Below are 22,419 nucleotides of genomic sequence, written 5' to 3' on the forward strand. Positions count from 1 at the left end.
TTGATTACATATTCTTATATTTAGTACACTATGAGGGAAAAACTATTTTAAAATCCTGCTTTTCAAATAAAAAAAATTAACTGGCTGTCTATCTAGTTTACAACTCATTAGCAACATAAATATTGTAAATATTTAAAATCATCACAAAGCTAAATGATTTCCAAATTTTGCAAACATGCTTTATTCCTAAGGTCCATTAACTGGCCTGTTATCATCACTTAATAACTTTAGTTAAACACTTAAGTGCATATAAAGACTTTCACTAAACCAAGGTTATTTTTTACATAATTATTTTCAGCTCATAAAAGTTTTCATTAAAAATTAACTAAGCTTATAAAATAAATAAATAAATGAAACCCAACTGTACTTCCCAGAACAGTTCTTCACTAATTGCCATCATTCAAGGCAGAACACCAGAATATAAGATATAACCTGGTCCAATCCATTAAATTTACTAATGACTGATGGACTTTGTAAGTTTCCTGGACTTCTGATATACTTTATTAGAATGTGAGCACTCAAGCTGATTACGAAAGGTAAAGCAAGGCATGGCCTTTAAAACATCAAAACTCTAAATACAGTACTTCTGAACTTCCTTAAGCTGTTCCACCTTAAATTCTTTTAAAAGAGTTTTTCTTGTTATTGTTTCATTTCCTACTTCAAGTCTTCAAGGCATTGGCAGCAGTCCAAAAGAAGGAGCCAATCAAATAAGTACAACACAACAATGCCTCAGTACTTAACTCTGGCCGCCAGCCAGGCAGGCACTTGGGTGATTACATCATCAGCCTCAAGGGCCAGAGCTGGTGAGCCTTCCAAGCTAAATTAATTTTTACACTTTCTCATCAACCACAGAAACTTCTACTCCCTCAACTACCAGAGGCAAGTCCACATATGAAGATGGCCTTCAAACAAAACTACAACATATAAAAAAATTTTAACTTCAAAAATAAACATATTAGATAAGAGTTTCAGGGAATTAAAACATCCATGAATATAGACATACATGTATGATTATACAAATAGTACATGTTTTTTAATTACACTTGATTTACAACTATATACATGTATTAGTTGCAGAGGTAACCACATATGTAAATTTTTTTATTTAAAAAAGACCTTCTTTAACTTTAGAAAGGGCAGCATATGATTACTCAGAAGGAAAGAAAGTTAACACTGTATGTATTACAGTGTAAGTGTTTACAAGACACTTCACCATTCTCTAAAGCGTAAACACAAACAAATAAATGACACTTAAAGGACATGAGTAGTAAAAACCACTTTGGTTTTGCAATTCTGTTATGTTATATTCTTACAAACTATTTAAAACATTTAGAAAAAGGAAAGAAAGATCTCATTAATTTTTAAAATTTTTCATTCTGTTTATATGAATCCCCTCTAGGCTTATATTATGTTCTTTGAAGTTTTCTTCTTTTTTGTTAATATACAACTAAACTTTTTTTAAAATAAAGAATTTTTTGAGAAAATGTTTGCTGGGTTAATGGTGAGTCATAAAGCATTGTATGGATGTTGGAAACACAAGAAATCATTTGGTAACAATCCCATTCACATAGTCTTAAACATTTCAATGAAAATAAACTATATATAGTCTTACTGTATTTGACCTATTTATATTCAAAACCACTTACTTTCTCTGTCCTCTTTGTTTTCGTGGTGCTGAGTTTTGTGTTTTCTCACAAGTTCCATTGCTGTTGTCATCAACGTCTTTCTTGTTAGAAGGCTGATTTTTCCAGGGCAAAATAAACCCAGGCGTTACTCTAAATTGTTTTAAGTCTCCTTGTCCTAAGGAACTTTTTTCACCACAGTAACAAAAAGCGCAGAGCTGTTCACTGGCAAAATGAAAAGGAAGAAAGAGAGAAGCAGTTTTATTTAACTATTTCAAGCTCCAGACTAACTGCAGAAATACTTGTGCTTTAAAATTAAATACTGTCTTTAGTGCAAGCTAAGTGTTTAAATCTATAGTAATTATACATTTACAATTCTATTTTTCTACAGCATTATTTTTAGAAATAGTAAATATACCCCAAAATTATATTTTGTACTTAGTAAAACAATTTTCCTTTAAATCTGATTCCAAAAAAAATCAAAGTATTAAAAAGGAATAAAGTAAAAGCTAAGGCTGGGCAAAGGGTATGGTTTAATGGCCACTCAATTATATCCCAGCTGTGTAAAGCAAGTGGTAACCAAATTTTATTTAACCAGATGGAACATTCATTGTGCATGATACACACACACACACACACACACACACACACACACACAGATATACAAATATAAATGTGAGTGGGTTAATGAGCAGTTAGTGATGGAAGTGGGGGTAAGGGACGGACAGGGTCCAAGAGCAGGGGAAGGGGAGGAACCTGGAGCAGTGAGACCTTTCATTTGCTACACTGTAACTAAGGCATCATGACATCACACACTGATCAAAACTCAGAACTATGTACCACAAAGAATGAACACTATGCAACTAAGAACTTTAATAATAATGTATCAATACTGGTTTATCAGTTTTAACACAGGTACCAAACTAATGTAAGATGCTAACAACAGGGGACAGGCAGGCAGGGGAAGATTGGGTTTGGGAACTCTCTGTTCCATCCACTTAATTTTTCTGTAAACCTGAAGTAGTTCTAAACAATAAAATCTATTATTTCTTTTAAAAAGAGAGCACCTTAAAAGCTAAAGGACAAAAAACAATAAATATATTTATGGAAAATACACTTAGTAAGGGGTCTTAGGAAAAAAACAGAATGAAAGAGAACCACTCCTCTTGGATATATTTTCTCTTCTTAACATATTTATGGCTGCTACCCTCAAATCCTTCTTCTCAAGTACTGAAGTTTCCACCATCACCTCTGTAGTCTCTACCCCAGTCTTGCATTAACAGGTGATAAGAACTATCTACAATCTTTTCAGATAATGTTTAACATAAGTTAAATTCATATTGGACCTCTCTTGACAAACTGCTTTTTTAAAAAAAATAAAAGTTAAATATTTTAAGTGTTTCCAATATTATCTATTTCCATTTTGTAATAAATGTGCTGCCTATTGATACACACACACACACCCCCCACACACAATTACATGTGGTCTATTTTCAGAAAAATGAAGTCCAATGTGGGAAACATGTTCTTCTTGCCTCCAGAATGCTATCCATCAATATCCTTGGCCAGTATTTTATTAATTTTTAAATTTTCTTATTTATAATTTTCTTTAAGCTATTAAAATTTACATTTTCTTCAGCATACCCTGTCTCTGGTTTTTTTGTCCCCTAGAAACGTTACCTATGACGAGCAACAATCAGATGGACATCAACATCAACTGACTAGGAAATGGAGCAATACTTTTAAAGCATTAATACTAACAAAAAATAGCTTAACCTTCAATTTATATCCAAAACTATCACTCACATGTGATGGTATAACAAAATCATCCCCAGGTCTCTAGAAGACCTCAGAAATTTCACCACGCAACAGACCCACAACGAAAATATTTTTAGAGAAATATTCAAATTATTAAAGAAACAAGAATGTTACAAGAGATATAGGATATAAAGACAGACAGTAATTTATTGCTAAGTTTAAAGGATGCACAAGGAAACTCCCAGCTTCTGTTCTGGAGGTGGAAGTCACAGAGAGCTCTGGCCCATGGTCACAACATACAAATTCAATTTTCTTGAACACTTCTGATTACAGAAGTCATAGAGCAGCCAATTCACCTGCACCTGGACGAAAGGCGCTTCCAAGACCAGAGAAGACACAAGCACTTGCTTAACCTGAGGAAGAGGCCCCCGGGTGTCATCTAAGCAGGCTGTGAATTCAGTGACAACTGTACAAACTGCTCCAGGCCAAGGGGAGGGGTAAGAGACTACACAGCATCTGGGACCTGCAGACACACGGTGAATTCTAGTCCAATCACCAGCTTCTCTCCACGCCCCTCCCCAGGGGCTCAGGGCCACCACTGGGGCCTGGGCAAGAGCCCTGGGAACGCACTGGTCACGGGACAAGCCTGGGGGCCGAAGCGCAGCCACTCGGGGAGGACACAGAGACCCAGCCAGCTCTTCCTCCTCCATTTTCCCAGGGGGAACAAAAGCCACAGGGTGGCAGAGAGAGAGAGGAAAAGTTTCCACCTGCAATGCTCGAGACCAGCTGCAGACGGAGGAATGTGGGGTGGGAAGGAGACCTCTACAGTGGAGGAGGGGCAAGGCTCCGTCCTAGACCCAGACCAGGCCAGGTCTCCTCTCTCGAGGCAATGACAGGACCCCCAGGACACAGAGACAGTGTTCACGGGAGGGCAAAGGTGAAGCAGAACAAGAAATGTCCTGCCAATCCACTCCACACCATGTGTGGGAAAGCAAAACAGTACAGCTCTACTGAAAAATACTTCAGCATTTTCTTTTAAAAATTACTTCCCTCTTAGGTATTTAGCTAGCTAAGTGAAATAAAAACGCTATGGTTCACACCAAAACCTGCAAGTGAATATTTATCCCAATTTTATTCATAACTGCCCCAAAGCAGAAACTACCCAAACATCCCTTAACTGGGAAATGATAAACTTCGGCAGGCACCTCCATAAAACAGAAGCCACCTCAGCAATAAAAAGGAGACAACCACTGACATATGCAACCACACAGATGACTCTCCGAAGCATAATGCTAAGTTAAAACGCCAGAATCAAAAGGACACACGATTCACAATTCTGTTCACACGATGTTATTGCAAAGGCAAAACCACCAGGTCAGAAAATAGGTAAGTGACTGCCTCGGGCAGAAGGTGGGGTCAGGGTGACAGCAAATGAGCCTGGGGGAATTTTTCAGTATGACGGAACTGTTCTTTACCTTTGTGGTTATATGGATATATGACAGTATGCAACTGCCAAACCCACTAAATGGGTGCATTTTACTGCATATAAACTAAAGCTGAGTTTTTAAAACTAAGCAAAAGGTTGGGGGGCCAACAAAGAAAATAGAAATAGGATGTATTTAAATCACTAGAAAATGAAACGCTAGATGATCAATGCAAAGAGATATGAAAATGATAAAGCATTTATACTGCTAAATCTAAGAAATCAATTAGAACTGTAAATCTGAAGTTCTTTCAAAATGAAATTCATAAAGAAACATAGTCAAAGCTATGGTTTTTCCAATAGTTAGGTACTACTACTAACTGATGTGAGATGTTGTGAGTTGAGATGATGTGAGATGTGAGAATTGGAGCATAGAGAAGGCTGAGCACCAAAGAATTGATGCTTTTGAACTGTGGTGTTGGAGAAGACTCTTGAGAGTCCCTTGGACAGCAAGGAGATCAAAACAGGCAATTCTAAAGGAAATCAGTCCTGAATATTCATTGGAAGGACTGATGCGAAGCTGAAGCTCCAATACTTTGGCAGCTGATGCGAAGAGCTGACTCACTGGAAAAGACCCTGATGCTGGAAAAGACTAAGGGCAAGAGGAGAAGGGGACAACAGAGGATGAGACGGTTGGATGGCATCACCGACTCAATAGACCGGAATCTGAGGAATCTCAGGGAGACAGTGAAAGTGAAGGAAGGTGCAGTTCATGGGGTCACAAGGAGTCAGACACAACTTAGCGACTGGAAAACAACAACAAAAAAGACATGAGTCTTGAGAATTCCCTGCGGGTCCAGTGGTTAGGACTCTGGGGGTCCAGTGGTTAGGACTCAGCACTTTCACTGCTAGGCTGGGGGTTTGATCCCTGGTCCGGGAACTAAGATCTTGCATGCCTCAGGGTGTGGCCAAGAGAAAAAAAAAAGAAACATGAGCCTTCAGGGATATCATCTTTAAAACAAAATATAATGTGCAATCAATAGAAAAAAATTATCAGTGCAATAAAAAGCAGAAAAAGTGGAGAAAAGTATTGCTTTCACAGAGCTCACATAAAAGTAAGGGGGACAAATAATCAAATGAACTGCTAGGAAATAAAAAGTGTAACAAAGGGAAATAAAGCAGAAATAATGGGTAAATGCAGTGTGGACTGTTTATTTTTTATCTTTCATTTTGAAAATTTTCAAACCTTCTCCAAGATGCAGATCATGGTAGGGATTTGAAATTTTTAGTATTATTGAAATATTTAATGTAAATAGAAGAGATAGCCATTAAAGAGAGTTTGAGGGAAATTTAATTTATGTTTTAGAATGATCATTTCTGCAGCTATGCTAAAAGGTAACTGTTGCCTCCTAAGGATAATAGAAGGCAATGGCACCCCACTCCAGTACTCTTGCCTGGAAAATCCCATGGACAGAGGAGCCTGGTAGGCTGCAGTCCATGGGATCGTGAAGAGTCAGACATGACTGAGCAACTTCACTTTCACTTTCCACTTTTATGCACTGGAGAAGGAAATGGCAACCCACTCCAGTGTTCTTGCCTGGAGAATCCCAGGGATGGGGTCGCATAGAGTCGGACACGACTGAAGTGACTTAGCAGTAGCAAGGATAACAGGGACTTGAACCAAGATGGTAGGCAAGGTAAGACGGTGAGTACTTGTCTGGGACATCTTCCAAAGTCTAACTACAAAATTCAGGGTGTGAGGTACGAGAAAAGAGAGACATCAGGATTAACTCAAAAGGTTTTGGTCTAAACAACTGGATGAATATTGCTAATATTTAAACAAATTAAGAAATCCTGGGGAGAAGATTTGGGGTAGGCATGGGGTCAAGAATCAAGAGTGCTTTTGGACGTGTTATGAGTGCAGTGTCTAGAATACTTCCAAATAGTGATGTCAGGCAGAGACATGGACAGGAAAGTCCAGAGTGCAGAGAAAGGTGGGCCCTGGAAATACAAATGTGTGTTCATCGGCACACAGACAGGACCTAGCTATCAGACTGAACAGAAGTGAACATGTTGAGGACTTCAACCTGAGGACTCCAACATTACAAAGTCGGGGGAGGTCTCCACAGAAGCCAGCAAAAGACAAAACAAGAAGGGAGATGTGCCGAGAGCAAAAGACAGAAAATAGTTCAAGAAGACAGGAATAGTCAACTGATGGATGGTTTCAGTTTTATTCATGTCTTCCAAGAAAGATCTAAAATATTAACAAGACTCCAAAGCTAAAATATACACTGAGGTTATAACATCCTGTATTTCTTTTTTAAAAAAATGAGAGAGGGTAAAGAACAAGAGTATAAGCTTACATTTACAAGTAAATAAAAAATCTGTCCTTATACTCAAAGTTTTGACTTTTATCTTCTTCTAGGAGCTGCACACTGCCAACACTCTGTTCTGGTCTGAGGGGAGCAGAGTAACATGCCAGACCACTGCTCTGTCCTACAGCCACGTAAGCCCCAGACACGCTCCACCCCAGGGACATACAGAGCCACCAGCTCTCAAATTCCACCCAGGTTTACGTCCTAAGCTTGCGCTCTCTGAATTTCCTCTTGGCCAGCTCACTACCCTTCTTCCTGTCACTCATCTCTGACCCAGCTGCATTCCTTCTCGAACCTGATTTTGGCTTCCACACCAACAGAGACCAGGGAACTTGCAGATTCCTCAGACACAGAGCGCTGAAGGGCTGGGACCGGCTGCTTGCTGCTGTCCGCTTCTGCTTCAGCATCCTCTTCTGCTGACTGCTCTTTGATTTCTGCTTAATAGTAAAACAAGAGAACATAAAAGTCACTTTGCATTACATCACTCTTTGGTGAATTTATCTATAATGCAGATAGCACGAAGGAAAAATAACGAAACAACAAATGACAATACGTAACAAACAGGAAAAACTTATATTTGTTGTTCAGCTGCTAAGTTGTGTCCAACTCTTTGCGACCCCATGGACTGCAGCACGTCAGGCTACATATAATCAAAATAATGTAAAACAGCATAGCTTTCCAAATTGCCGCTGACTTAAGTTTCGATCTTAGTAAAGCCTGTTAAGAACTTTATTTTCAGGATTACAACAAGTCCTCTACAAAACAAACACACTTTAAGGTGACTCGTAAAAAATCTTCTTCATAGTTTATTAATTGAAATTACCATTAATTTAAAACAATCATGCCACAGTCTCTAATTATCAGCCATTCTAGGAGCACAATGACTGAGCAGAACACACCTTGACCCCACTGCCTTCTTCAGTCATGCTCAAGACTCCCACCCTAAACACCACACAGACCTTCCTAGGACGCAGCCTAACTCGGAGAGGATTTTCAAACACCGCTATTCCTAATATCATTCTTCTCTTTGAGGAAAATCCACACTGTATCTCACACTGTACTATTAGACATTAACAGGCACAATTTCTCCACCAGAGTTCCTAATGCAATAAATCCCATGCTCATGGTGCCATCTTTCTTTTCTGATGTGAAATTTACCTGTTACAGCTTTCTGCACCGCTGTCCCCAAACCAAAAAAACAGCAGCTTACAGTAGTCTAAGCTCCCCCTGTCTCTCCTTCTCTGGAGGGGCTGCCCTGCACTACCTTTTCCCTCAACGGACCTTCCTACACCGAATCCGTCTTCCCACACAGTTCTCTCCACCTCCGCAGGTGGCAAAAGAACGAACCACCCAGGGTCCACTCAACACTGGAAATGCAGCTGCACAAGGCAGTCCCCCCTTCTGAGTGAAATCGCCCTCACTTCTGAAATGCAGGGACATCAGGGATCACTACCTGCTTGGCTTGGTGCCCTGAGGGCCTCTTCTCAAGTACCAGTTCCACCAACTACTAACTAGGCAGCTTGATGTAGAAGTCACCTCTCTCAGCCTCAATTTGCTCCCCGTAAAGTTAGAAAACTACCTATATCTCATGAGGTTGTTAACAAAGATTAAAAGGTCTAATACCTGTCCCTTCAGCTAGTTTGAGACCTCCAAATGTGAGTACAGCTCTCTATATGTCCTTTATATTTTCATCTTTGAAGAGTGTAATTATTATCCAGGTTTCAACAGTCTCCTGTCTTCCTGATTTTTAAATCAGTATCTCTAACCCTAACTCCTCTCCTGAGCCTCCAGACCTCACTTTTGCTGCATACAAAGCACATCTAGCAGGTTCAACACCCACTTAGACATCAAATTTGATTTTCTGCCTTCAGATCACCACTTCACTAGGACTTCCCTATCAAAGTCTTCCAGATTCAAAATGAATTTTAGGGAGCTATCCTGACAAACAGTTTCCCTGGAGGCTCAGACGGTAAAGCATCTGCCTACAATGCGGGAGACCCTGGGTCGGCAAGATCCCCTGGAAAAGGAAATGGCAACCCACTCCAGGACTCTTGCCTGGAAAATCCCAAGGACGGAGAAGCCTGGTAGGCTACAGTCCACAGGGTCGCAAAAAGAGTCGGACATGACTAAGGGACTTCACTTTCATTTTCATTCTGACAAATAACTTTGAGAACTAGCAATTTGTTTAGTTAGAGATAACTATAACTGTAAATCCTGTCAAATTATTAAATTAATAATGAAATGAGGCATCAGAGATGGTTTTTTCTATAATAATGGTTCTTTTTCAAGTTGAAACAGAAAAGCTGACCATAAATTAAGAGCTTGTGGAGCCTATTAATCATAGTGTCTCTCCTGTCTACCCCAGCCACAAAACTGGTATAGGATCAAATCTACAAATACAAAATACATTTGTATCAAAGAAGGATTATAAAAAGTTCTGCAGTTTCTAGTATATAAAAATGTTAAATTTCTGTACAACAAAGGACTCCATGAACAAAATTTTAAAATATATCACACATGGAAAGAAAACACATGTGATTTGTACCCCCAAGAAGGTATTCAAGTCCAGAATATGTAAAGAACTTCACAGATGAACAAGGCACATAACCCTGTAGGAAAAAATGGACAATGGACAAAAATGCATGCGCTCTTTGTGTTATTCAAGTTTCAGTAGGGCATGTAACTGTTCAGCCACAGACTATTTCCCAACCTTTTTTTGCAGCTAAGCACGGCACACTGTCACCAACAGAACCTGAGCAGAAGGAACCATGCAATCTCTTCACTGCCTTAAAGGAAAGGTGCTCTGGACTACACTGTGTTCCATCCACTGTATGGACTGGGCCATGGAGGTGTCAGCAACCCTTCTGCAACAATGCAGAAGAAAACACCACTCTGAGGAGGGCAGAGAAACTAGACGGAAGGAACCTGGGTCCGCAAACAACCACAGGAAACAAAGACATCCCATCAGCCTGGACCCCTCCCTCTCAGAAACACTACAGGAAGGAAAAATGAGTCTCTGAGCCACTGCTGTATCTGGGCATCTCTGTTACAGCAGTGTAACCCAGCTAGTTAGCACAGAAAACGGGCGGGCTGACGAGCAGGCAGGGAAACGGTGACGGTGGCGCTTGGAAAACAGCTGGCACCTCTGACGCTGTGTCACGGCACCGGCGGTGCTGCACCGCAGTGACCTGAACTCCAGGGCGGCAGGCCATCCCGCGGCGCCGGCCCGCTAGCGCTTTGCGACCAACGGCAGAAGGGAACATGGACTGCTTCAGAGAGGCTCTCTGCCCATAGGGTCAGACACACCTGAGCGCACACACACCCAAAATACTCTGCATGCCAAGTCACTTCAGTCATGCCAGACTCTTTGCGGACTATAGCCTGCCAGATTCCTCTGTCCATGGGATTTCCCAGGCAAGAATGCTGGAATGGGTTGCCATTATCTCTTCCAAGTGATCTTCCCAAACCAGGGATTGAACTTGCATCTTTATGTCTCCTGCATTAGCAGACAGATTCTTTACCACTTGGGAAGCCCCCGAACACTACAAAATGACAAAATACTATAAACACTTTGTAAAGAAGCATTTCATTTCTACCCAGAGATGCCCAGAGCACACGTGGGATATGCTCTCTGTGTACCATTTCCATTACTAGGTAACAAGTGTCAAGAGAAGAGATGAAAACTATAAAAGAGGAATAAGAAGAGGGCCTCAGAAGTTTACAGACAGTGGTCAGGCAGACAAGGGTCACGGCGCTACATCCTGTCAGAACACGCTTCTGCTAAGAGCCAGCTCCAGTTAGCCCGCACCCACAAACCAGGAGCCCTCCAATAGGGTATGGCCTGCCTGCTCTCGCTTAACATCTTGCTAAGTACCACTTGGGCCTCTAGTTAAAACTTTTCTTCTGGCAAGTCGAGGCACAATCTCAGGTATTTCCTTCTTTTTATCCCCCTGCAACAGAAAATACATAACACCATAAACAATTTGGGGGTTCCGTTTATTGCTTATGAGTGTACCAAACATAGGAGGCAGCACCCCACTATACACTCTACAAAGCAGCTACTGTATTTGTGCTGCAAACCAGAGCCTAGCACAAAACCTAGATGTTCAGTAATTGTTTAATTAACTGATTATGTTGTGTAATATAAAGCAAGCGAATAAACTTATTATAAGGAAATGCATAAATTAGAAAAAGCACAAGAAAAAATAAACCAAAATTTTAATGGGCTATGTATGCTCAGGCTCCTCCAACTCTTCGTGACCCCACGGACAGCAGCCTGCCAGGTTCCTCTCTGTCCGTGGGATTCTCCCGGCAAGAATACTGGAGTGGGTTGCCATTTCCTTCCCCAGGGGATCTTCCCGACCCAGGGATGGAAACCGTCTCTCATGTCTCCTACATTGGCAGGTGGATTCTTTACCACTGTGCTACCTGGGAAGCCCTTTAAAGGGCTATTATTTGGTAATTACATTAATCAATACCAACATCCATTTTCTACTAGTTACCCAAACCACATGTTTCTATGCTTTCGGCAACTATTAAGTAGAGTAAAAATTATTTTTCCCTCTCCTAACTTCATCTCCACACAACTGGCAACACTTTTCTTGCTTCCTTTATATATAATACTAAGACTACAGAAGAAAACATATCTAAGAAACTGCGTAATCATGTCCTTTCCTTCTTTTGAACAGTGATGCTCAAAAAAAGTATGCATTCTGTTATATTTTTCAGTTGTGTTTGTAGCTTACTGAATCTAATGTATCCACTAAATCCAAAATGTGCTATAAAGCTAAACAATTAGCACAATATCAGAAATAGCAAGTATTTTACTTATCTTTATTCACTAACCTATTTAAAATGTTGACACTGATTAATAATATACTGCTTTCACAGGGCATGTAAAGACTTTAAAATGTAAGCTGACTATAAATATATGCACAAAAATGTCAAACAGTGGTTCCCTAGAAGCTAACACTTCATACAGCTAACTTAGTTCTCTTTGTAACTTATCCGCAGTTTCATAAATACAAACATACATTACTGTTATACTTTTAATGTGATTTTTTGATGCAAGCACAAAAGAATTAAGAAAAAGACTAACACTTATCAAGACCTCAAAATCACAGTGACATTAATTAAAATAGTAATTGTTAAAATCCAACTGCTCTCTGGATATATTATTTAGTTTAAAATATTTCCTTTAGATAAGTACTACATAGTATTAGTACAACTTACATGAGGAATCTAAATAGTGAAACTCATAGAAGCAGAGATTACATTGGTGACTGTCAAGGGTTATTGGTGGAGATGGTAAATAGGGAGATATTAGTTAAAGGGTACAAAGTTTCAGTTATACAATATGATCATGTCATAGAAATCTACTCTACAGCACAGAGCTATAGCTAACAATACTGTACACTTAAAAATTTTGCTAAGAGGGTAGATCTTATGTTAAATGTTATCATCACAGAAAATAAAAATAAAGAGGGCAGTATAGGAAAAAAATAAAATGAAATATTTCCTTTAGTTTTTTCTACATACCTTTAAAAAAATTTTTCAATGGATACTCATTTTTTGCAACTAATAGAAGAAATTAAATAAAACCCAACAAATTAGAGTATACATCATCACCACATAATATATATAATTATAGCAATTATTATAGCAAAAATTATAGCAATCTTAATCTTCTTCTGAGTCTTCTTTTTACTTCGGCCTAAAAATCCAATGCAAAAATAATATGAAAATATTTAAAGAAACATCTTCACGGCTAACGTTTAGTACATGCTTCCTCTCTCCTAGGCAACTGTTATAGGTGGTTAAATGCGTGAACTCACTTAAACTCTGCCTGATGAAGACAGCTGCGGGGCCTCAGGCTTTACACAAGCTAGGAAGTTAGTCTGCTACTGGGTCGCAGATGCTGTAGGAGACACAAGACTCCTGCACCAAAGACAAGGACTGTGCCCCTCACTGCAGCGAGCAGCACAAGTGTGAGGATGCCGCTGGGGTTCACTGCTGGCCCCCAGGTGTCATGGGGGCAGAACCGTGGGTCCAAACGACCGTCTGCGCATGCAGTGAACTGTACTACAGGACCAGAGAGGGTGGGGAACCACCGCTCTTAGAGTAAGCGTTAAACAGGCCTGTGCCTTGTCCCCGAGGGAGACCTGACCTCGTTCTTCAAGGCTGCTCACTGCAAACACAACCCTGGGAAAAGGCCCAGACAAGGAGCGGTCCAGGCCTTCCGTTCTTGGCACACACAGTAAGGCCTGTCGGGTGTGAAGGGGTACCCCCGCCACAGCTACTATCACATCTCCATTCCACACGTGAGGAAACAAGGTTGAGAGGTGAAGGGGTCTGCTCAAGGACACAATCAGCAGCGGGGTCTGGATTCAAACACAGGCAGTGTGGTTCCAGAACCTCAACGACTAATCACTACTTCACAGAATCTTGAGTTGAAGTGAAAAAGCTAAAGAAATCAAAGTAACTGCAGAACTGAAAACAAGAGGATTATATGAGGGGATTCCCTGGTGGCTCAGGGGTCAAGAATCCATCTGCCAATGCAGGGGTCACGGGTTCAATCCCTGGGCCAGGAAGACCCCACATGATGCGGAGCAACTAAGCCTGGCACAACGACTGAGCCTGGGCTCTGGGGCCTGTGCACCCCAGCTACTGAAGCTCTCACGCTCTGGAGTCTGCGCTCTGCAGCCAGAGAAAACCACTGCAGCCAGAAGCTCACACGCCACAGTGAGAGCAGCCCCAGCGCGCTGCAACTACAGAGAAGCCCAGGCAGCAGTCAAGAACAGCACAGCCATAAATATATAATATTTTTTTAAATATACTTTTTTAAAAAAAGAAGATCACATGAAGCAACAACCACTCTGAAGACAATGTTGGTAACGTTGGCAATGTGGTGGATGGACTGGAGAAAAGACAAAGAAGAATCTGAAACAGTGGAAATGCTGCAAGACTAGTCAAGGAAGAACACCACACACAACAAATATGCGTAACTGCTACTACCTGACAAAGAAAACACACTGAATGAAAAGAATATTCAAAGCTGGCTTAAAAAACCAACATTCAAAAAACTAAGATCATGGCATCCAGTTCCATCACTTCATGGCAAACAGACGGGCAAAAAATGGAAACAGTGACAGACTATTTTCTTGGGCTCCAAAATCACTGCAGACGGTGACTGCAGCCATGTAATTAAAAGACTCCTGCTACTTGGGAAAAAAAGCTATGACAAACCTAGACAGTGTATTAAAAAACAGAGACATCACTTTGCGAACAAACGTCTATATGGGCAAAGCCATGGTTTTTCCAGTAGTCATGTATGGATGTGAGAGTTGGACCATAAAGAAGGCTGAGCGCCAAAGAATTGATGCTTTTGAACTGTGGTGTTGCAGAAGACTCTTGAGAGTCCTTTAGACAGCAAGATCAAACCAGTCAAACCTGAAGAATCAATCCTGAATATTCACTGGAGACTGATGCTGAAGTTCCAATACTCTGGCTGCTGCTGCTAAGTCACTTCAGTTGTGTCCGACTCTGTGCGACCCCAGAGACGGCAGCCCACCAGGCTCCCCCATCCCTGGGATTCTCCAGGCAAGAACACTGGAGTGGGTTGCCATTTCCTTCTCCAAATACTCTGGCTACCTGATTCAAAAACTGACTCGTTGGAAAAGACCCTGATGCTGGGAAAGACTGAGGGCAGGAGGAGAAGGGGGCAACAGAGGATGAGACGGTTGGATGGCATCACCAACTTGATGGACATGAGTTTGAGTAAACTCCGGGAGATAATGAAGGACAGGGAAGCCTGGCAGTCCATGAGATCACAAAGCGTCAAGATACAATTTAGCAACTGAACAACCTTTAATAACAATATCCTGGCTCAGAGAATCTAATAAACAGGTATCAAGTTTCATACACTATCTAAGGAAACAAAAGAGGCTAGCTATATACTCTATTCAAGTGCCTCCCAAATTTACATAAACTAGCACATGTTAGAATGCAGAGAAAACCCCAGAAAAACGTCTATTTCACTAACAGCAGACTAGGTAATTTGAAAGAAACCTCCAGTTGAACACAAATAAGAAAACTGAGTGAAATATTTTTTAAAGAGAAGAGTCTTAAAAGCATCAAAAAGTTAACAAGATAGTAAGGAATTATGAGACAAAACTGCCGGGAAGGGGCAAAGAGCAAGGTGAGCCTGGAGTTCAGGGCTGCATTTCCCAAGGGGGCTTCAGCTGCTCGGGAAGAGGCAACTAAGAGCACTCGGTCTGACTCTCAAGACTCATGGATGGTTCTAGAAGCCTGCAACACCCTGGGAACTCAGTATGGCAGGAACCCCAGAGGGCTGGGCGTTAACAGGAAGAGTGAAACAGAAATCAATTTCTGCAAGGACCACTGTACAGCTCTGAGTCACATGCTTGGACAGAAAATAGAGCTGCAAAAGTGTAAGAGGTGGTCCTTAGAAACCAGTGCCCCTAGGTGCCAGGAAAAAAAGAAACCAAAGAAAAACCACCCTCGAGGGGAAAAGATAATCTTCAATCTATTTCTACAAATAAACTGTCAAGTATATTATCCTGTACACAAACATAGATAATCAGTTACCTGAGAAGACAGGATGACATGGCAAGCAGGAATAGAAACAGTTGAAACAAACCCAGAGACTCCAGATATTAAAATAATCAAACAATTTTAAACCAATTGTATGTATTATGTTAAAGGTAATAGAATTCAAGCATTAAAATTTTCAGGAGAGAACTATTAAAAAAAAAAAGCAAACTTGAAAAAAAAAAATAAAGAACTTTTAAAACATAACACATGGGGACTTCCCTGGTGGTCCAGTGGTTAAGACTCCAGGCTCCCAGTGCAGGGTGCCTGAGTTCAATACCTGGTCAAGGAACTAGATCCCACATGCCGCAACTTAAACCTGGAGCAGCCAAATAAATATTAAAAAAAAAAAAAAATCTTGGACTTAATTGATACGTTTAATAAGAGATTAGATAGCTAAAAGGGGTCAGAAAACTGTAAGATCTGTCTAGAATAAAGGACACAGGGACAAAAGTATAAAAAATCAAAAAGAGGGTAAATGACTCCAAACACAGTGAATTAGTTTAATGAACCTTCAAGTAGAAGAATGAATGAGTGGTACAAAAGCAGTATTTGAGTATATAATAGCTGGGAATTTTTCAGAGCTAATGAATATGGCCAGAAACCTCAAATTCCAAAGCATAAAAAGTGTACCAAAGCAATACAACAGTTAGAAATGAAAAGTAATAAAACAAGGATAAAATTCACATGAACACCTGGAAATTTTTTAAACTCTCTTAAACAGCTTAGCAGTGAAAGAGGAGATGCACGCTTCCAGAGGGAGGAGACGTATGTATACTTTGTGTCCGATTCATGTTAATGTACGCAGAAACTAACACAGTATTGTAAAGCAGTTATCCTCCAATTAATTTCAAAAAGTCAAAGAGGAGACCAAAATTACAATCAAAAACCATTTATAAAATAAGGATTATAACATTCAAACCTAGGGAAAGCACTAGAAATCATGTTAAAAGAAATACCAACCTTAAACACCTTTTTTCCCCTTTCGGTTTAGTAATTACTTAAAAAAAAAATACTACTACTAATAATCAAACATCTACTCCAAAAGTTGGAAACAACATCCACAAAAGTTTCTTACAATTAGTATGTAACAAATAAGTTTAATACAAATCAAACATACAAAAATAAATTATATTTTCATATATCAGTAATGTATAATTTGAGGCCAGTTTGTGCTGGGTGTTCCCCACCCCCACCCCCGGGGCTGGGGGCGGGAGGGTGGATCCCAGGTGGTGCAGTGGTAAAGAATCCACTTGCTAAGGCAGGAGACATAGGTTCTATCCCTGGGTCGGGAAGATCCACTGGGGGAGGAAATGACAACCCACCCCAGTATTCTTGCCTGGGAAATCCCATGGACAGAGGAGCCTGGCAGGCTACAGTCCATGGCGTCGAAAACAGTTGGGACACAATTTAGCAACTGAGCATGCCTTTTTGTGTGTGTGTCATTTATAACAGCTCCCCTCCTTGGGGCTTTTAGTGAGTTTTACCTCTAGATCTGCTAAACTCATTCAAATATAAAGATTAATTAAATATCATGTCTAGACTTTCAGGTAAAACACAATATCCATTAAAAATGTCTCCACAAAGAATTATTGTACAGACACTTCTGGCTACACAGAAACTCCAGAGAAATAGGCTTAGTGAAGTCTAATGATCAAGGCAGAATTTCTGAAAAGGAAGTTGGAGTGGGTACTCACAAAGAGTTGAGGTGATTCTTAGAAAAAGACTTGGATAATTGAGAGATTGGTCTATACTGAGAGAAAGCCAAGATACAAGCACCACCTATTTTAATTATGTTCTTTCATCATGAAAAATGAGGTCCCCTAGACAAGACTGACATTCACTATGAACTAAAAGTACTGGATAAAACTGTTAATGATATAGTCTTAAAGATGTCATTTAACCATGTATTAATCAAAATATGGAAGGAAGGATTCAAGCCAATGCTCACCAACTCTTCAGATTCTTGAGAATAGAACTGATGTACCAGAACAATTTGGGAAAAGTTCCCTCCAGCGGGATTTTGAAAACTCTACAGCCTAGAAAAACTAACAATCTGAGTCAAAATTCTAATAAGAAATATAAAGCTGGACAGAGAGAAGAACAGTTGTTACCAGTGGCTGGGGGTGGGGAAAACAGAGAGCTACTGGCCATTGGGTAGGAAGTTGTAGTTATACAGAATGAATACATATGGAGATCTATGTACTAGCAATAATGACTATAGTTAACAGTACTGTAATACTGAATACTGAAAACTTGCTAAGAGAGTAGATATCAGATTTAAAAAAAAAAAAGAGAATCTGTATCGATTTCAGACACAACAGATTTCACAGCGAGTAAATTCTCAAGAATAAAGAGGAACATTACATAACTATATGTATGTATGATACATCAATTCTCCAACAACACATAACAATTCTTAACATATATGCACCTAACAACAGAGGTCAAAATACATGAGGCAAAAACTGACAGAACTAAAAGGAGAGATGTATGAATCCACTATCATATATGGGGACATTAATAGCCAACTATCAGAAAGAGACAGATCCAGCAAACAGAAAATCTGTAGGACAGTTGAACTCAACACCACCATCAATCAACTGGATGTAATGGACTACTTCGTCCAACAACAGCAGAATTCACATTCTTCTGCAGCTCAGAAGGAACTTCTACCAACAGACCATATAAATTTGTTTCTGTGCCTTGAAACAAATTTAAAATTATAGAAGTCATACAATGGCTGCTCTCAGACAACAACAGAATAAGGGAAATTAGCAGCATTGAATGTATACATAACAAACAAAGAAGGATCTAAAAACCAATAAACTAAGCTTCCACTTTACAAAACTGGAAAAAGAATAGTAAGTTAAATCCAAAATAAAGCAGAAGAAAAGAAATAATACAAATTAGAGCAGAAACCAATGAAATTGAAAAGAGAAAATCGCGGAGTGGGGGGGGGGTGGATGAAATCAGTGAAACCAAAAGGTGCTTCTTTGAAAAGCTCAATAAAATTGATAGGTCTAGCCAGGTTAACTAAGAAAAGAAGAGAGAGGATGAAATTACTAAAATCAGAAATAAAAGAGGGGCCACCACTATAGGTCCCATGGGCATTAAAAAAAGATACTAAAGGAATACTATGAACAAATCTATGCCCATAAATCTGAAAACCTAAATGAAATGGGCCAGTTCCTTGAAAGACACAATTTGCCAACACTCTGGCGGCTCAGCTGGTAAAGAATCCACCTGCAATGTGGGGAGACCTGGGTTCAATCCCTGGGTTGAGAAGATCCCCTGGAGAAGGGAAAAGGCAACCCACCTCCAGTATTCTGACCTGGAGAATTCCATTTCAAAGAAAAGCAAAAGCATCACTAAAAGAAGCAATCTGAACAGGCCTACATCAGATAAAGAAACTGAATCAATAATTAATAAGCTTCTAAAACAGAAAACACCAGGCCCAAATGGGTTCACTGGTGAATTCCACTAAATGCTTAAAGAAGATATTATACCAATTCTCTACAATCTCTTCTGAGAGACAGCAGCAGACGGATTATTTCCCAACTCATTCTGTGAGGCCAGCACTACCATAATACCAAAAATAGACAAAGATATCAAAGGGGGGGGGGGGGGTGACAGACAAATATCTCTCATGAACACAGATGCAAAAAACACTCAACAAAATTTTAATCAATTAAATCTAAAAATGTATATAAAGAATTATACACCACAACCAAGTGGGATTTATCCCAGGTACACAAGGCTGGTTCAACATTTGAAGATCAATAAATGTAATCCATTATATCAATAAGCTAAAAAAGAAAAGTCACATGATTATATCAATAGATGCAGAAAAAGCATCAGACAAAAACCACAACACCCATTCATGATTTTAAATACCAACGAAACAACTTTCAACAAACTATTAGTAAGAATACAGGGGAACTTCCTCAATTTGACAAAGAATTCCTAACAAAAAACCTACATCAACACCTTGGTTAGTGGTGAGAGACTAAAGCTTTCCCACTAAGATTAGAAACAACTCCTTCTGAACACCATCTTGAAGTTCCAGCTTCTGCAACAAGACTTAGAAATCAAAGGTATACTGATTTAGAAGGAAGAAATAAAAAAGTATCTTCTGTTCAAAGACATCATGACTGCCTATGTAGAAAATCTGGAAGAATCAACAAAATCTCCCTGTCTATATAGCAAAGTATCTGGATACAAGGTTAATATACAAAAGTAAATCACTTTCCTATACACCAGCAATGAACAAGTGAAACTGGAAATAAATTTAAACATTCACATTAGCACTCCCCCCCAAAAATACTTCGGTATAAAGTCAACAAAATATGCACAAGATCTATTTAATACATGACAAAAACTATGGAACTCTGATGAAGAAAAATCACAGTAGTTAAGAAGTTATTCCACGTTAGTGAACTATAAATATAAAACTCATCATTACCAAGATGTCAGTTCTTCCCAATTTCATCTATAAACTCAATGCAATCCTAATCAAAATCTATGGAGTTATTTTGTGGATATCAATGAATTGATCCTAAAATGAACACTCAGGGTGGACTTCCCTGGCAGTCCAATAGTTAAGACCACCACAGACGGAAATCTGGATGAGCTTGGGTTCAGCAATGACATTTTAGATACAACATCAAAAGTATGATAATGAGAGAAACAAATGACAGATCACATTTGATTAAAATTTAATATTTCTGCTCTGCAGGAAAAACCGCCAGCCAATAGATATATAAAGAAAAGCCACAGACTAGACAAAATATTAGCAAAAGATGTATCTTATCAAGGACTGTTACTCAAAATATATGAAGAACTCTTAATTCTCACCATTCGATCCAGCAATCATCCTCTTTGGTATTTACCCAAAGGAGTCGAAAACTTATGTCTACACACAAACTCTGTACACAAATGTTTAAAGCAGTTTTATTCAAAACTGTGAAAACCTGGAAGCACCCAAGATGTACTTCAGTAGGTGAACAGATGAACTGTTGCACATACATACAACAGAAAATTATTTAGCAATAAAAAGAAATGAGTTTTTAAGCCATGAAAAGAACTTAAAATGTATACTACTATGTGAAACAAGCTAATCTGAAAAGGCTACATATTGTATGATTCCAATTATATGACATTTTGGGAAAGACAAAGCTACTGAGACAGTAGGAAGAACAATGGTTGCCGGGGAGGAAAGGATGAACAGGCAAAGCATGGAGGACTTTTAGGACAGTATCTGTTTGATACCTTTCTGACGGACACATGTCATCATATTATACATTTTCCCAACCCCACAGAGTGTGCAAAACCAAGAGTGAAGCTTAATGTGAACTAGGGGCTGAAGGCGAAAGGGAGAGGCAGTGCAGCTTTGCCAATCAGAACAAATGTGCCAGTGCTGGTGGGGGAGTTGAGAAAAGGGCAGCTGGACCCGGGGTGGAGGGCAGGAAGTAAATGGGAAGTGACTGTGCTTCCACTCACACCCTGTAACTGCTCTAGTTACAGAACTACAATCATGGTGAACCGGTAACTGCTGTAAAAGCTAAAGTCTACTTAACATTGTGCTAGAGACAAACTGAAGATATCAGTGGGAACTGCAATTTATAAGCACGTATAGACAGCCTCACATCTCTGTAACGACTAGTCTATCACTAGAATGGACAACATAACCAATTCTCAGCAGAAATAGGTATGCATCCTGAGAGCCTAGACTTTCATCTCTTGTACTATTCTCCAGCAAAAAGAACTACGAGCCCTGATAGAATAATCGAATTCATATTCGGAAGCCCAGAGAATATTGAAGATGGGCCTGAAAAATACTCTTCCCAGCAAACAGTAGCTTTGAAACATTGAGATGATATTAAAAAGGACTCAAATGCCAGACAAAAATAGGTTCCCACTAGCCACACTAAGACAATGTAAGCAGTTTAAAAAAAAAAAAAAAAAAAGCTTTAATTGTAATTAGCTAAATTATAATTAACCAATTATAATTAACTAAAACAAGTTTGCAAAGCCCTGATTATATAATGATTCTTTAAAAAAAAAAAAAAGTGGAATTTCTCTCAAGTAACTAGCACTTCATTCAAGTGGATTTTATTTATAAAGAAAAATGCACACAGAACTGGCAACAACCAGCTACAAAGAGAGGACGTTCTCACCATAAAACCTGAGGATTCTTGCCACCTTCCAATGACCACTGGTAGAAGACTCATTCCCACCACTTATCCCTCACACACACACACCCTAAAGAATAAACACTGTTAATAAACCATGTTAAATTACTACAAATCATTTTTTTTTAATGTATCAAGGCACACAGTTCACAGGGTAAGAGACCTTCCAATGAATCTTGGGCCTGGAAACAGAAATGTGCAGAGATGCTAAAGCCCTGCAGTCAACTGTAATGGGTTTTTAAACTGACTACAGCTACTATTATTAAAAATATTCAGATTCTGTTTGAACAAAAAAAAAAATAAATAAAATAAAAAATAAACTGACTACAAATTTATGGAACTCTTTCTTCTCTTTGCTTGCAGGTTGGTGATTTTAACAATTGTTCTTTGTCTTTTTCTTTACTATTCTTTTTGCTCTGTGTGTTCACTAAAGGAAC

At 39.4% G+C, this 22,419-nt stretch overlaps 1 protein-coding gene across 17 annotated transcripts in view; it reads right to left on the bottom strand.

Annotated features, from left to right (window-relative positions):
- Positions 1 to 22,419, bottom strand: part of KMT2C (lysine methyltransferase 2C) — a 254,607-nt gene that overhangs the window by 151,586 nt on the left and 80,602 nt on the right. For 12 of the 17 annotated variants that reach the window (XR_009696784.1, XR_009696785.1, XM_061166176.1 and 9 more), the window contains 2 exons: positions 7,474 to 7,615; positions 1,647 to 1,847 (listed from right to left, as the gene is read on the bottom strand). Coding sequence is in view for 15 of the 17 variants with exons in the window: in XM_061166176.1 (XP_061022159.1) it covers positions 1,647 to 1,847; positions 7,474 to 7,615 (343 nt within the window). In the remaining 2 variants the exon portion in view is untranslated. The remainder of the gene's footprint in view (positions 1 to 1,646; positions 1,848 to 7,473; positions 7,616 to 22,419) is intronic. The other 5 variants (XM_061166178.1, XM_061166177.1, XM_061166164.1 and 2 more) reach the window with 1 other exon arrangement.

The sequence above is a fragment of the Dama dama genome, chromosome 18 (genome assembly GCF_033118175.1).
Source record: "Dama dama isolate Ldn47 chromosome 18, ASM3311817v1, whole genome shotgun sequence".
Lineage (NCBI taxonomy): Eukaryota > Metazoa > Chordata > Mammalia > Artiodactyla > Cervidae > Dama > Dama dama.